This window comes from Mesoplodon bidens (genome assembly GCF_964165515.1).
Source record: "Mesoplodon bidens genome assembly, chromosome: 2".
Taxonomy (NCBI): Eukaryota; Metazoa; Chordata; class Mammalia; order Artiodactyla; family Ziphiidae; genus Mesoplodon; species Mesoplodon bidens.
This window is the reverse complement of record NC_138177.1, coordinates 159737827-159753423: the sequence shown is the minus strand read 5'-3', so window position 1 is coordinate 159753423 and position 15597 is coordinate 159737827. Positions and strand designations below refer to the sequence as shown.

The following is a 15597-nucleotide window of genomic DNA, read 5'->3' as shown; positions in this document are numbered from 1 at the left end:
CCTTCAACCTGACCTCCTAAGTTGTCATGGAAATAGTCTGAGGTATATAAAAAGAGAGACTATATATATCCATGTGGGAAACTAGGAAAAAGAGACAGACACCTACATGCTACAAACACTAAGGAATTTCTACAAGATACAGTGTGGTGAGACCTGACTAAGAAAAAGGCTCACTAGACAGGATGCTGACAGGGAAATACAGCTTAAAATGTGTTCTCAAGAAGTAACTTCAACCACTAGCAGAATAAAAATCAGAGACGAGGCAAAGAACACTTGTGCTTAAAGATGGAGAAACGGAAATCATAGTAAGGAAGCTTAAAAACAGAAAGTATTAAATATTATCCAAGAACAAATACATCAGTTATCACCAAAAATTGTGAGTGAATTAAACCTTTCTGTTAAAGAATAAAAACTCTCATGAAAGATTTAAAAACAAAACTCTAAAAGACACATACAAAACAATGACACAGAAATATTAAAAATAGAGAAATTAGCAAAGATGGGTGATAAATGCAAACCTAAAAGATAATAAAAGTGGTAAAACTAGTATCAAAGTAGAATTTAAGGCAAAAAAGGGGGATAAATATAACTTTTATATTGGAAGAATTATGATTCACTCTGAAGATCTGATGTTTACAAATACTGACATACTGAAGAGAATAACATCAACATATATAAAGTAAAAACTTAGAAATAAAGGGAGAAAATGATAAAAATAATAGTGAAAATGTGAAAACAATAAGTTGCTTATCCTTGACAAAAATCACTTAGACAATAAATAAGAAATTAGAAAAGTTAAACAATACTAATAACATGAATTTGTTCACTCTTCCACCACAGAATACATGTTCTTTCAAATACTCAGAACGTTTACCAAAAATGATGTTATACTGAGAAAAAAAGGCAACAAATTCTCCAAAGTAAAAATCATAATCTGAACATAATGCAGTACAACTAGATAATAACTTCTTAAGTATAAAAAAATATTACTTGGAAATTTTGAGGGAAAAAACCCTAGAGTCAAGGAAGGAACAAAACTGCAGTTAGAGCCTGCAGTTAGAATTATTTATTCTAAAAATAACAACTATCCATCAAAATTTATGGAATATGGTCAAAGTTGTACTTAGGGAAAAATACCTCAATGATTTTAATATCAAACAAGAGGTAATGAAACTAATTCAGTTCATGAAAACAGCAAAAGAGCAACACCAGCCCAAGGTAAGTCAGGTAATAGGAAAGGGATAAAACTGATAGCCCTAGAGTTGGGACTTTTAAAAGACCAATAAGATAGGCAAACTTCTAGCAAGACTAAATAAGTAAAAAGAAAGAAAATGCAAATGCGCGGGAGCAGATACAAGAAAGTGGACGTGATCCCAGATAGCGTGGAGGTAGAAATGCTGTATGGGGAAACTATATAATTCTGAAACGAACCAAAATGAGCACATCAGGCAGATGACAGGGATGAGGAGCCCGAGCAGGGATGACCTTGTGGAAGTACAAATCCCAGGAGGCTTCTGCTCAAACATGGCTGGTTGGCCAGAGTGGGCTGTGCCCTGGCTGGGAATACATCCAGGGACCCCCTGCCAGGACCACCTCCTTAGGTCCCAGAACCCCCACCCTGCCCGGCCAGAGCCATCCCACCTCTGGGGGTCTTCCACACTTCACTCTCAGAGCCAGAGAACTCAAATGGCAGAAGATAGAGCTTTGACCACACGTGCGTGGACCCTGCCTAAGGAGAAAGAAGAGCTGGAAGAACTTCAGGACGCAGAATAGGCCTCCAGTCATCTGCACCCCAACTAGCCACCCCACTGGGCTGATCTGACTTTCTGTCTTTCAACATCCCTCAAGGGTCTGTGCCGGTGCCCCACCGATGGGGTCATTGGAGCTCTACATCTGATGGTGACCTCGTCCAGTCTCCTGGTTTTAAGCACTAACCAGTCCTAGTCTCCCAACTTTATATCTCTAGCCCCGATGTCCTTGAACTCTAAACTCACATATTTAAGTCCAGGCCTGCCCCCTTCCCAATTAGCATGTCACGTCCTTGAAGACAGCAGCTTTGTTTTGCTCACTGCTGCGTCCCCAGCACCCAGGCCAGTGTCTGGAACATAGTAGGTGCTCATGAAGTATTTGCGGAATGAGTAAGTGAAGTCCCTCCACGCAAGTTTCACTGAACACCTACTGTGTGCCAATCCCTGTGGAATGTCAAGGGCAGATGGACAAGCCTGGTCTTGTCTAAGAGGAACCACTAGTCAGGGGAGCCCCAGATGCCCATCCCAGCTGCAGACATGGCAGCTCACCTCTGCACTGCCCTGAGAGGGCAGGGAGCAAGCAAGAAGAGGGCTGGCTCAGTCCTGGGAATGTTATCTGTGACTCTGATCCAAGAGCATCTTAAACAAAGCCTTGAGGACCCCGGGGTCCCCAGGGCTTGGCTGGTAAGCCATTAACCCTTTGTCTCCCTGGGAGCCCAAAGCGTATCTTGCAGGACCAGAACAAATCTTGCAATGGAGGCACGGCAGGCCACCAGGTCAACAAAACCTGGAAAGCTATGACCCTGGGGCCTTGATCTTTGCCCCCCACCCAAAGTCTGCTCTTCCTGCAGAGGTGGGAGTCTTCCTCCCTATCTCCCGCCTTGATGTGAACTCTCCCACTGGGAGGTAGCTCAGGAGCACGGGAAAGCAGTCTCGTCCTCCCCATTGTTTCCTCTTCTATCAAGCATGCTGCGGTTTAAAAAGGAGAAACTTCCCTAAATTCTCAATTCTGTACCCACAGCCAAAGTCATGCAAATGCAAGGCAAAAACCAACAAAGTATTGATGGTTTTCAAGTCGGGGATGTAAGACATAGTTGCTACTAGCCTTCAGTTCATATCTGCTGGGTCCAAGGGATATATTTCTGTGTGTGCAAAGAATATACACCAACAGATATGCACACAAACACACATATGCATGCGAAATCAGTTGTAATAGAAAGACTTGAATTGCTCTGTATGTTGTCTATCTAGTCTTCCCAAATGTCCTACAAAAACTCCTGCCTACTGGGAATTTCTAAGCAGGAGAAAGGAATTGGGAAACGTAAAGAAAGCAGAGGAGTTCAGGGCACGCCTCATAAAAACAGAGGCCTTTGTTGATGACAATTCACCCTGCCTGGTTCTTCCTCTCAGCAAGCTTGGCTCAGGCCCAGCTGCTGGCCACGGGGAGGAGGGGGTGATACCTGATTCGCAGGTTCTCTGGCTGGGGTGGTCCATCAAACACCGACAGGACGTCAAAGTCCTCCTCCAGGGCGAAGGACTGGAACACAAGCTGGATCCGGTGCTGGTCCTCCGCAGTGATGGTCCACGTGCAGTTGGCGTAATTGGGGTAGCCATACGGGAACCCTGGGCTCTCAACGGTGCCATTGGGACCCTGCAGTTGGAACGTGCAGTTCTGGCCTGGGAGAGAGAAAGGGGGCTGTTCAGTACGGCCAGAAGAACTCTGATAATCTCCCAGAGAGATGGGAGCAGTGTCTTAGAGGATCATGAACCCCCTTATCCAAGTGTTTCCTCTAGACCAGCCCATGCTCAGTGCAGAGGGAAGGAAGGTGGGTGACTGACACCCTAAGTGCCAGCTTGCTTGTGCCGTGAGCTGTCCAGGTGATAAAATGGGCATCATTGTACTCAAGCCTTAGAACAATGCTGTGAGGTAGGAAACAATGCTCAGAGTTTGAACTAAAAGGCCAGCAGACCAGGTGGAACTTCCTCTTTACAACATTAAATGCCAGACTGACGATTTCAAATTTTCTCCATTTTCCACGGCCTCCTGACCCTCCAGGCTCCTCTTCTCAGCCCCAGCCCCCTCTTCCCATCTCCACAGAGAATAAAAGCCATCAGTGGGGATTCCGTTGTCTTCCCAATTCCAAATCCGTCTAGCCTACCCCACCATGGTCTTCCTTCCTCCTGCAGATCAACTAGCCCTCCTGCAATCTAAACATATCCCTTCCATGTGCCCTTTGGATCCCATCCTTCCCTCATCTTCAAGAACCTTATACACGTTTCTCTCTTATGTATGTTCCAAGTGTTCAATCATTTCCTCTCCACTGGAACTTTCCCATTTTAAATGTGCTCAAGACTCTCCTTAAAAAACCAACCCCCCATTCCACTTCTCTTCTCCCTCCAGCCTTGTCTCTCTCTTCCCCTTCTCAGCCAAAGTTTTAGAAAACACAATCTGTCTGTCCTTTCTGTCTCTATTTCCTTACTCCCAGCCCGTCAGTTCTGTCTTCTGGTCCTGTCAATCCACCCAAACAGGTCTAAGGTCACCGATGGGTCCAGTGGATATTGTTCAGTCCTCATTTTAACAGACCTCTCTCTCAGCTGCCTCTAACACTGTTGCCTCCTTTCTGGAATCACCCCTCCCAGGCCAGAGCATCTCAGACTACACTGCACATGAGCAGCGCCTGGGGACCTGGCTGACATTTAGATTCTGATGTACAGCACCTGGGAGGGGCCAGAGAGCCTGCTTGTTTACCTGGTGCCCTGCAGATGCAATGATGCTTTGAGTAGCCTGGTCCCCGGCTTCCTCCCATACCGCTCACTCTCCATCTTTCCTCCCATGGATCTTTCTCTGGCTCCTTTCCAGGCTCAGTGTTGGGGCCTCTTCTCCTCTCTGTCTGGTCTAGAGGACCTCCACTTGTGCACTGATGACTCACAACTTCACAGTCCAGGCCAGACCTCTCTCTGAGCTCCAGACCTGACACCTCCTTTGGGATGTTCAGGCTCGTGATGTCCTCCACCTACCCTTTCCTGACACTTTCCTCTCCTTCACAACCCCATGGACAACCGATCACCCTGTCTCTGTCTCTACTTCCCTTGACCCCACAGCATCTCTCCCCCAGACTGCCATAAAAACTACCTCCTAACTGGTCAACTGCGTTTACCCTGGTCCCTGCCAACACTACAGCTGGGGGTGTCTTTTCAAAACAGAAATCTGATCAGGTCACCTTCCCTTTCCTCCACCGACATCAAACCTCCCATAGCTCATCATTGCTCTCCAGTAAGGAAAAATCACTTGTAGACCTATGAGGGTCTCTGCATGGTTTGGCCCTTAGTGACCTCTTACCCTTGTGTCCGCTAGCTTTCCAGCCAAACCCCACCCTTCTAAAGGACTTGAACAGACATTTTTTTCCAAAGAACATATATAAAAGGCCAACAGGTACATGAAAAGATGCTCAACATCGCTAGTCATTACGGAAATGCAAATTAAAAACACAATGAGATATAACCTCATGCCTGTTAGAATGGCCATCATCAAAAAGACAAGAGATAACAAATGCTGGCAGGGATGCAGAGAAAATGGAACTCTTGTGCACTGTTGGTGGGATTGTAAATTGGTGCAGCCACTGTTGAAAACAGTATGGAGGATCCTCAAAAAATTAAGAATAGAACTATCACATGATCCAGCAATTCCACTTCTGGGAATATATCCAAATGTAACAAAAACACTAACTCGAAAAGATATCTGCACCTCCACATTCATAGAAGCATTATTTACAATAAACAAGACATGGAAACAACCTAAGTGTCCATCGATAGATGAATGGATAAATTAGTTGTGAGATACACACACACACACACACACACACAAATATTATTCAGCCATAAAAAAAAAAGGAAATCCTACCATTTGCAACACCATGAATGGACCTCGAAGGCATTATGCTAAGTGAAATAAATCAGAGAAAAAAAGATAAATACTGTATGATATCACTTATACGTGGAACCTGAACAAACAAACAAACAAAACCCCCAAAAACTCACAGAAAAACAGATCAGACTTGTGGTTATCAGAGGCGGGGGGTGGGGAAGTGGAATTGGAGGAAGGTGGTCAAAAGGTACAAAGTTCCACTTGTAAAATAAATAAGTACTAGTGATGTAACGCACAGCATGATGACTATTGCTAACATTGCTGTGTGATACCCAGGTAAGTTGTTCGGAGAGTAGATTCTAAGAGTTCTCATCACAAAGAGAACATTTTTTCCTTTCTTCTTTCCTTTTTATTGTTTTTATATAAGATAATGGTTGTTAGCTAAGCCTATTGTGGTAATCATTTCACAATATACATAAATCAAACCATCACGCTGTATGTCTTAAATTTACACAGTGATATGTGTCACAGATGTGTATCTGTCAGAAAAAAAAACACCCCGCCCTTCTCAGTCCTTTGTACTGGCTACACTCTCACTGCACAGCCACAGGGCCTTTGGGTATGCTGTTCTCTCTTCCTAGAATACACTTCCCTCCCTTCTTGGCATATTTTTCTTTCAGATGTCTAGTCAACTGTCTCTCCTTGACTAGTTCAAACCCCCTATTATATGCTCTCAAGATACCATCACCTCTGCTTGGTAGCACTTATCACAGAAGCAAATGTCCATGCTTCCATGTGATTAATTCATAAGTACCTGTTTTCTCGCCAGGCTGTAAGCTCCATGAGAAGACAGACCATACTTGAGTTTTCCCATCTTTGAATGCATAGCCCAAGCTCAGTACCAGACACATGGTAAGTTCTCATTAACTTAAGATAGTGCTTGTATTTAGTGAGTGTTTGGCTAGACACTCCTCTGAGAACTTCACATATATTAACTTGTTTAATCCTCACAACAGCCCTAGAAGGTGGATACTATTCATATCACCTCCATTTTACAGATGAAGAACTAAGGCAAAGAGAAATTAAGGAAGGGGTCCAAGCCACCCCGTTACTCAGAGATGGGATTCAAAAGTAAGCAGTCCACTTCGGATCCACCTTAACTACGATGCTGATAAATTGACTCAACACTAATTTTTTTAAAGCCCACTTTAGGGATTAACTGACAAAGGACAGTTAATCTCTAAAATGACTTTAATATTGAAAAATCTCTTTTAACAGAAAAAAAGAGGGATAACACAAAGTATCCCATTTAAAGAGAAAAAAAAGCTAAGGTCTTATGAATAAATGCTAAATGGGCATTTAATAAAATTAGACATGTAACCCTGATTAAAATAAGCATTTGGAAGTAGGAGAAAGAATATTTCCTTAGCATGACAGAGCATCCATTTTAAACCAATAACTTACATCCTACTTAGGGTGAAATGCCTGAGTAAGGTCAGGAGCGGGACAGAAATGCTATTATCACCTCTGGGATTTCACGCTTCATTGGAAGAGCTAATCCATGTGATGCAAGAGAAAGAAATGAGAAAGGAGCAAGCAGAATTATGGTTTGCAGATGATATGTTAATATACCCAGAAAACCCGGGAGAATCAAGTAGGAAGCTATTAGAATAAGAAATTCCAGTAAAGTAGCCAAACACAAAATAAGTATACAAAATCAGTGGCATTTCCATATGCAAGTGACAGATAAAAATATAAAGAAAAAAGGTCTTATTTACGATAACTACAAAGTGCGTATAATAAATGGAAATAAACTTAATAAGAAACAGGCAGTCACTGTATAAAAATAACATTTAGAGAAGGATAAAAAATGGGAATAATGGGAGAGACATATGTCATCCTGAGTGGAAGACTAACTTCTGAAAGGTTAATTTGGAATATTAACCTTTTGAAAAGTTAATTTATAAGCTGAATGCAATTCTGATCAAAAGCCCAATAACCTGTTTTGAATTTAGTAAAAGGGTGCCTAAGTTTAACTGGAAGAAATAGACAGTTGCAGACAGTGATATTTTTTGTAGTATTCTCTTTCTACAGATACTAAACAAAATCACCGAATGATGCTTTGAAAATAGTGTGGAGGTGGCCCAAGGGTGGACAGGCAGAACATGACACAGTATTACAGCAATAGCTTTAAATAGACATAAAAATTAAAATATACATAAGCATTAAAAATCAGTGAGAAAAGAAAAACATTTTGCAAGGTCAACTAATTAACTGTTTGAGAAAAGAATTAAGTTATCTTGTCAATTCACACCATATACTAAACTAAGTTTTTTAAAAAGTCAAAAAATAATTAGAAGAACATGTACACAAATAATTATCTGACTGTGATTTTCTGAATGTAAAAGCTGTGGAAGGACTTCCCTGGTGGCGCAGTGGTTGAGAGTCCGCCTGCCGATGCAGGGGACACGGGTTCGTGCCCCGGTCTGGGAAGATCCCACATGCCTCAGAGTGGCTGGGCCTGTGAGCCATGACCGCTGAGCCTGCGTGTCCAGACCCTGTGCTCCGCAATGAGAGAGGCCGCAACAGTGAGAGGCCCATGTACCGTAAAAGTAAAAAAAAGCTGTGGAAGATACTACAAGACTGATAGTTTATACAGAAAGTATGTAGTATGTGTAGGTCAAAAATAGAAACAAAATCAAAAGGCACACAAAAAGGTTAGGTAGAAAAGTATCAATAAAACAGTTAATACAGAAAGAACTATTACTAACCAGTAGGAAAACAACAAGCACTGTAATTAAAAAGCTGGACAGGATCTTGAATGAGCTAGTTCATAAAGGAAGACATAAATGGCTCAGAACCCAGAAAAAATATTCAACTACAGTAATAATGAAATAAAGCTCCTATCTCCACAACTATATATATATATATATTTTTTTTTTTTCTTTTTTTGCGGTACGCGGGCCTCTCACTGTTGTGGCCTCTCCCGTTGCGGAGCACAGGCTCCGGACACGCAGGCTCAGCGGCCATGGCTCACGGGCCCAACCGCTCTGCGGCAGGTGGGATCTTCCCAGACCAGGGCACGAACCCGTGTCCCCCGCATCGGCAGGCGGACTCTCAACCACTGCGCCACCAGGGAAGCCCTCCACAACTTTTAAAGGAGCCCCCTGGTTCATGTTCCTGAACTTCACCTCACTGGCACCGGCACCAGATCTACTCAGCTCATGTCTCTGAAATCTGTCTGGTGATGTCATTGCACCATGTCATTCACGCACTCATTCATTCATTCCTCTAGGTTAGACCCTGTGATGGGCCTTGGGGCCTGGATCATAGACCCAGACATAAGCAAATACTTCCACATGGCAATACTGTGCTACAGGGCTGCACAGAATGATCCTGGAGTATAGACCCAACAGGGGTCACGCCTTGAGGACCACCCTCATTCGTGTCCTGGTCAACCACTGAGACCAACATTCACCACCATCCCCAGCATCCCAACTGCTGTGTGGGTCTGCAGTTTCTGATTCAGAACCTGGGTATGAACAGCATCTCATGCTGCGGAGAAAGAAATCAGGTGGGGGCTCTAAACAGAGAGTCTGGGAACACTTTCCGTGTACAGGGACAAGAAAGATGACAGAGTAGGAGGCAGGAAGGCAGGCATAACGGTGGGAGGAGAACCAGAGTGCAGTTCATACAGGAGAAGGTGACTCAGGGCACTGAGCACCACAGGGAGGCTAAGGTGAGGGTCTGGGATGAGGTCACTCGGTTTGATGTCTAAATGGTCCCTCGGGAAGTAAGGATGCTGAGAGCGGGAGCTCTGTCCTGGTTCCTGTCGCATCCCCAGTGCCGAGAACTCAATAAGTATTTGCAGAATGGATGCATGAACTTCAGCAAAGACAGGTGGCAGGTGACACGGTGGACAGAGGCCAGATTGTAAATAAGTAAAGGCAAGATTGGCTGGTGAGAAGGTAGAGGCCATTATATTTTAAACAATAATGTATATATCTTCCTCCTTGAAGAAAATTTGGAAAATATAGGCAAGAATTAAAAAAAGAGGAAACGCTACAATCTCGCCTTCCTCTCAGAGGCAACCGATGTTAATATTTTCTTTTTTTTCTAGATTTTTCCATGCATATTTCACATCGTTGAGATAATATTATATATATAATTTTGTGGGCTCTTTTTTCAGTAAACTATTCTTCAGTTTTAAGTTGTAAAAGGCAATGCTACTTGTAATATGCATGGCTATGCATACATGCAACACAAAGATGTATAAGGACAAACGGGTCCCCAATCTCTCTCCCTTCTACCCACTCCAAAGCTACCAAAGTTAACCGGCAGGTAACTCTCTCCTCTCCAACCTTCATGCAAACAAAGACACATTCTGGAAGAATTTTTATTATTTTTTTAAAAAATGAAATCGTAGTTGCACTCATTTCTCTGCAACCTGCTTTCTCATTTAACACTACATCGGGGACACCTTCCAGGTCAGTGGAGCCATATCTAACTGATTTTTTATATAAATGTGTAATATTCCACAGCCTGAATGTATCTCAATGTATTCAACCACTCGCCTGCTGATGGCCGTTCAGGTCATTTCTCGGTTTTCTTTTGCAATAATTCAGTAAACATGACAACATAAGCTCTCCCGCCCCAAGATACTGAATTCATAAACAGCATTTTAAATGGACGTGCCACATTCTAGTATATGGTTTTACTAGAATTTACTCAACCATTCTCCTTCTGTCAAGCATTTGTCTCTGGATATTTTTTTCTGTTATAAGTAAGACCTGGCCTCTTAGTAAGGTCTGGTGACAGCATGCTGGTCAGTGTGGTGGAAAATGCTTTTCCATGGCCAGAGTCCCAGACCGAGTGTTCACTTAAGCGGTAACTGCATCCAGCTTTGGTTTCTGGGGGGTGTGCTGTCCAGTTGGAGATGGTTAGACAGGCCTGGAACCCCGACTCATTTGGAAGTCTCCTGGGAATCAAACGTTGGTTAGTGAGTTGAGAAAGTGATAACCCAGTATGGAGGTTCCTTAAAAAACTAAAAATATTACTACCATACGACCCAGCAATCCCACTACTGGGCATATACCCAGAGAAAACCATAATTCAAAAAGACACATGCACCCCAATGTTCACTGCAGCACTATTTACAATAGCCAGGACTTGCAAGCAACCTAAATGCCCATCGACAGATGAATGGATAAAGAAGATGTCCTCAGTAATTTTAATTCCTCCCTTGAGGAACTATCTGATGAAATTTTGGGCTCATTTTCCACTGTGGTGTTTATTTTTTCTCACTGAGTTACATATTTATATCTTCTATGCATCACATGTGCTACATATACATTTGTAGTCGTTTTGGCCTTTTAATTTTATGATGACATACAAAGGTATCTAAATTTTATGTTCTTAAATATTCCATGAGTTCTTACTATTTTTCTTATTAATTTGTGCTAACTCTTTAGAGAATCGGGATTTCACTCTTTTGTCATATTTGCTGAAAAGGTTGTTTTTCACCTGTTGTGTGCTTTTTGTTTCATTCAGATTTTTCATGTAGAATGAAATGTTTGGTTTTTACAGGCAGCCATCTTTACCTGTCTTTTTCTTGGTAATAATTTTTTTTCCTTTATTGACGTCTAGAAAGATTTCTCTCTGGCTTCTCATCCTACCCAACACAGCAGCCGAAGTCCTTGCCACACCCCAGAAGCCCTACTTGAACGGACACCTCGCTGCCCCGACCTTCTCTCCTGTCGCTCATCCCTTCGCTGTGATGGGCCGTGATACCTAAGCCCATCCCATGCCCACCTTGGGACCCTGCACTTGCTCGACCTCCAGCCCAGAAAGCTCTTCCCCAAGAGCTGTGTGACCCGATCCCTCACTTCCTTCAGCCTGAGTCAAGTAACATCAGCTCACAGCCCACCCTAAATGAAATCCAAGCCTCCCTCCCCTCACGCCAGCCCTCCAGGTTCCAGCTTTATTTTTTCCACAGCACTGAGCATCCTCTGACATCTATTTTCTTGTTTATTTTCAGTGCCCCCCTACCCCGATAGAATGCCATCTCCATAAGAGCAGGGGAGTTATTTTGTTTCTACTCTCTCTCCAGCTCCCAGACCTGTACCTGGCACACAGCAGACGCTCCCAGAAGAGTTGTTGGTTGAATGAATGATTCATGCATATTCACTGCCTACCCAGCTCTCTGTGTTTGGAATGCTCTCTCTCTAGTTCCCTCACCCAGCTGACTCCAGGCACACTAAGACTCATTACCTCCTCCAGGGAGCCCTCTTGGAACCCTGGAGATAATGGCAAGTATTCTTCCTTCGTTTGCTCACCCTTAGCGAATGAATTAGTGAACCAGTGAATATCACTGCTTTCTCCAATGGTGACATAATGATATGTTTATGTGGCTTCTCTAGCCATAGACTCCTTGAGATTTCATTCATAGTTTTATCTCTAGCACCTAGCTCAATACTTGCCCATAGTAGTCACTCCATAGACATTTTTGGAATGAATGGATGAGTGAAATGAATTAATCTTTTTATAATACCCAGAAGACACCTACCAACCTACCATTTGTGTATGTATGGCGTATTCTGAAGGTGGCTTCGTGAAAAGGTTAAAAGCTTGGGTTTTGGAAACAAAAAGCCTTCGGTTCAAATTTCAGTTTTGCCACTTAATACTTTGTGGGCAATTTATGTAAACTCTTTAAACTCTCATTTCAACACCATTAAAATTAACAACCACTTCTAGGATGGTTGTACAGGTTAATGTGATGATATCTGCTAAATTGCTAAATACTCAGTACAGTACCTGACACACTATAAGTAATCAGTAAATACCAGCTAATCTTTCAGTAAAGGTTTGTACTTTTCTTTATATAGGTCTCAGTCACATCTTGTTAAGGTTATTCCTAGACATTTTATGCCCTTTTTCTTGCTCTAGTGAATGACATTTTTCCCATTATTTTTTTTCTAGCTGGTTATTACTGATATACAGAAAACCTATTGATTTTTATATATTCATCTGGCATCCAACTGGGTCTCTGAACTCTTATGAATTCTAAAGATTTCTCAGTTGATTCCCTTGGGTGTTTTAGGTCTACAATCATGTTGTCTACAAATAATGATAATTTTGAGGAGATAACTCTTTTGAGAGGTTTGGCAGGAAAATTCAATTCAATTCTGCAAATACTTGTTGACTGATAAGGTCAGTTTTGGACAAATTTAGTTGGAGAAGCCACGGGGACATCCAGACAGAGATGGCCAGAAAGCAATGAGGGCTGTAGACTGGAATGTGGAAGTGCAATCTGGGTTGGAGAGATGGATTTGTGGAAACCATGCAATTAATGAGACTGCCCTAAGAGGAAACACAGAGGAGTGTGGTAGATGCCAGGTAAGCCATGCCCACTAAAGACATCTCACCTGCACACAGGGAGCCCACTGTACATCTCACTTCTACAATGGGACTCTGGCTTATCTCTGTGCCTGCCTTCTGCAGGGGCACCTTGTCTGGACAGGTGGGAGAAGCAGGGGTCAAACAGTATCTTTGGCCTCTGCAGTCACCCTTTAGTTGTGAACCAGAAGCCAGGGTCATAGAGATGCCGGCCCTGGGCCTCATCTTAGCCCCTCTCCCCTGCACATTATGTTGGTCACACCAAATAGCTCATCATCTACAAACCTACAAACACCCCACAATCCTGCAGGCCGTACAATGCTTGGCCCATTGCCTGGAATGCCTTTCCCTTACCTTCTCGACCTAGGAAACCTTACTCACTGTTCCAGATTCAGTTCATACAGCACCTCCTCTGAGGAGCCTCCCCTCGTTTCCTGGGCAGTTACTAAGTTTTCTCTCTCTCTTTCTCCCTCTCTCTCTCTGTCACTGCAACAGCCATCCACCAAATTCCATGCCTCTTCCCTCCCAATCTATCCCTTTCAAAAAAACAAACAGGGCTTCCCTGGTGGCGCAGTGGTTGAGAGTCTGCCTGCCGACACAAGGGACACGGGCTTGTGCCCCAGTCCGGGAAGATCCCACATGCCGCAGAGCGGCTGGGCCCGTGAGCCATGGCCGCTGAGCCAGGGCGTCCGGAGCCTGTGCTTCGCAACGGGAGAGGCCACAACAGTGAGAGGCCTGCGTACCGCAACAAACAAACAAACAAACATACAAACAAAAATTGGCCTGCCATTCTTGCTTAAAAACCCTTCAATGGCTCCTCTGGGAAAAGCCCACAGTTCTAAACATGGCACCCAAGACGCCCCCTTGAGCCACCCACTGCTTCTCTCCCAGGCTTTGCTTCTTGCCACTCTTTCCCTTAAGTGACACTCCAGCCCAAGCCAGGCTCTCTCTGTTTGGTTCCTTTGATGCTCTGTGCTCTTTTGCTCCCTCTGTCTTCAAACTTGCTCTTCCCTCTGATGGAAGCATCCTTTCTTCATATCCTCTGATCTTGCTAACTCCTATTCATCTCTTAAGTCTCAACTGAAACTTCAGCACCCCCAGGAGACCTTACTGACCACTGCACTAAGGTGTACTCCCCTCACCCCAACATACACCCAAGCACACACCTCACTGTGTCCCCACAGAGCCCTGCACCTCTGTCATCACTCAGAGCACACATCATGGCATCACTTATTGTCTGTGTTCCCTGGGAGATGCGGATTCTGTCACATTCACACTGATCCGCAGCACCCAGCATGTTGCTTGGACAACAGGTGCCCCGTAGAGATCTGCATAATGGCTGCACCTTGCACACAACTCTACTGGGTCACATATCCAACTGAACTGCAGACCCAGAGCTCCTCCAGGGTCGTACCCCTGCCTGTAACCTTGGTGCCCAGTGCCTGGTATATGTTGTAGATGTGCATTCAGTGTTGGATGAGAGAATGATCACAGGTATTTCTAATGAAGACGTGCATTGATTTTTTTTTTTCCCTAGAAGTCTTAACAATCTGAGAAATTTCCATTAATGTGCCCAGGGTTTCTCAACTCAGCACTATTGACATTTGGGGCAGGACAATCCTTTGCTGGGAGGGCTGTCCTGTGCATCAGGATGTTTAGCAGCATCCCAGGCTGCTAAACACCCCTGGCTGCTAAACACCCCTGGGTGCCAAGTAGCACCTCTCCGTTGTGACAACCAAAAATGTCTTCAGACATTGCCAAATGTTCACTAAAAAGGAAAGTCACATATACAGAAGAACCTAGCCTCTCATCTTTTTTCATTCATTTTAGGGGACTTGCAGGCCAAAGAAGCCCACCCATGGACCTCCTAGACCAGGGGTTCTTCACCTTTGTTGTGCCGTGGCCCCCTTTGGCAGCCTGGTGAAGCCGTCTCAAATGATCTTTTGAAATGCATACAACAAAATACATAGAATTACAAAGGAAACCAATTATATTGAAATATAGTTTTCAAAATATTTCTAAAGGTTGTCATAGAGTATTATAGGTGTTCCTTTATTAATGCATTATGAACAAGACCTAGCAGTGGGCCTGAAAAATACTGTAGTTCAAAGCACAAATGTTCTTTCTAGGTAGCTGCAACTACTGTAATGTTCTATGAAAACACCTGTGATCTTATCAGTAACAAATTCACAGGTACTGCTAGGACTGCTGTACTTTGTTGCTTATATTCATGATTAATAGAAATGCTAGGTTTCAGTAGAAGATTAGTGAAAATAAAGATGCAACTTTCTCCATCCAAGTTAGAGATGCCCTGGATTCTACCCAGAACCTCAGAGGTCCAAGCCAAATTCAAGCTTTCATTCAGCAAGTCTGGGGAGGGCTGTTTAGTTCCAGGCTCTACGTATGTGGGCATGGGTGTGTGTGGGTCTCAGGGGGTGGGATTGGGGGTTGGGAAATGGGAGGGGTGGATTGTGTATAATACGATCCATGCCCTCAAGGAGTTCACAGTGGAGTATAGGAGACAGACAGACATGGCCCATCTTCCTAACCGTGTCTCCACTTGCTGAGTGGTTTGAGGACACCTCACTG

The 15597-nt window shown here is 43.7% G+C and overlaps 1 protein-coding gene across 1 annotated transcript in view; it reads right to left on the bottom strand.

Moving 5' to 3' along the window:
• Positions 1-15597, bottom strand: part of CSMD2 (CUB and Sushi multiple domains 2) — a 675416-nt gene that overhangs the window by 608820 nt on the left and 50999 nt on the right. The window contains 1 exon segment of the mRNA XM_081223918.1: positions 3209-3425. Within this exon segment, the coding sequence (XP_081080044.1) occupies positions 3209-3425 (217 nt within the window).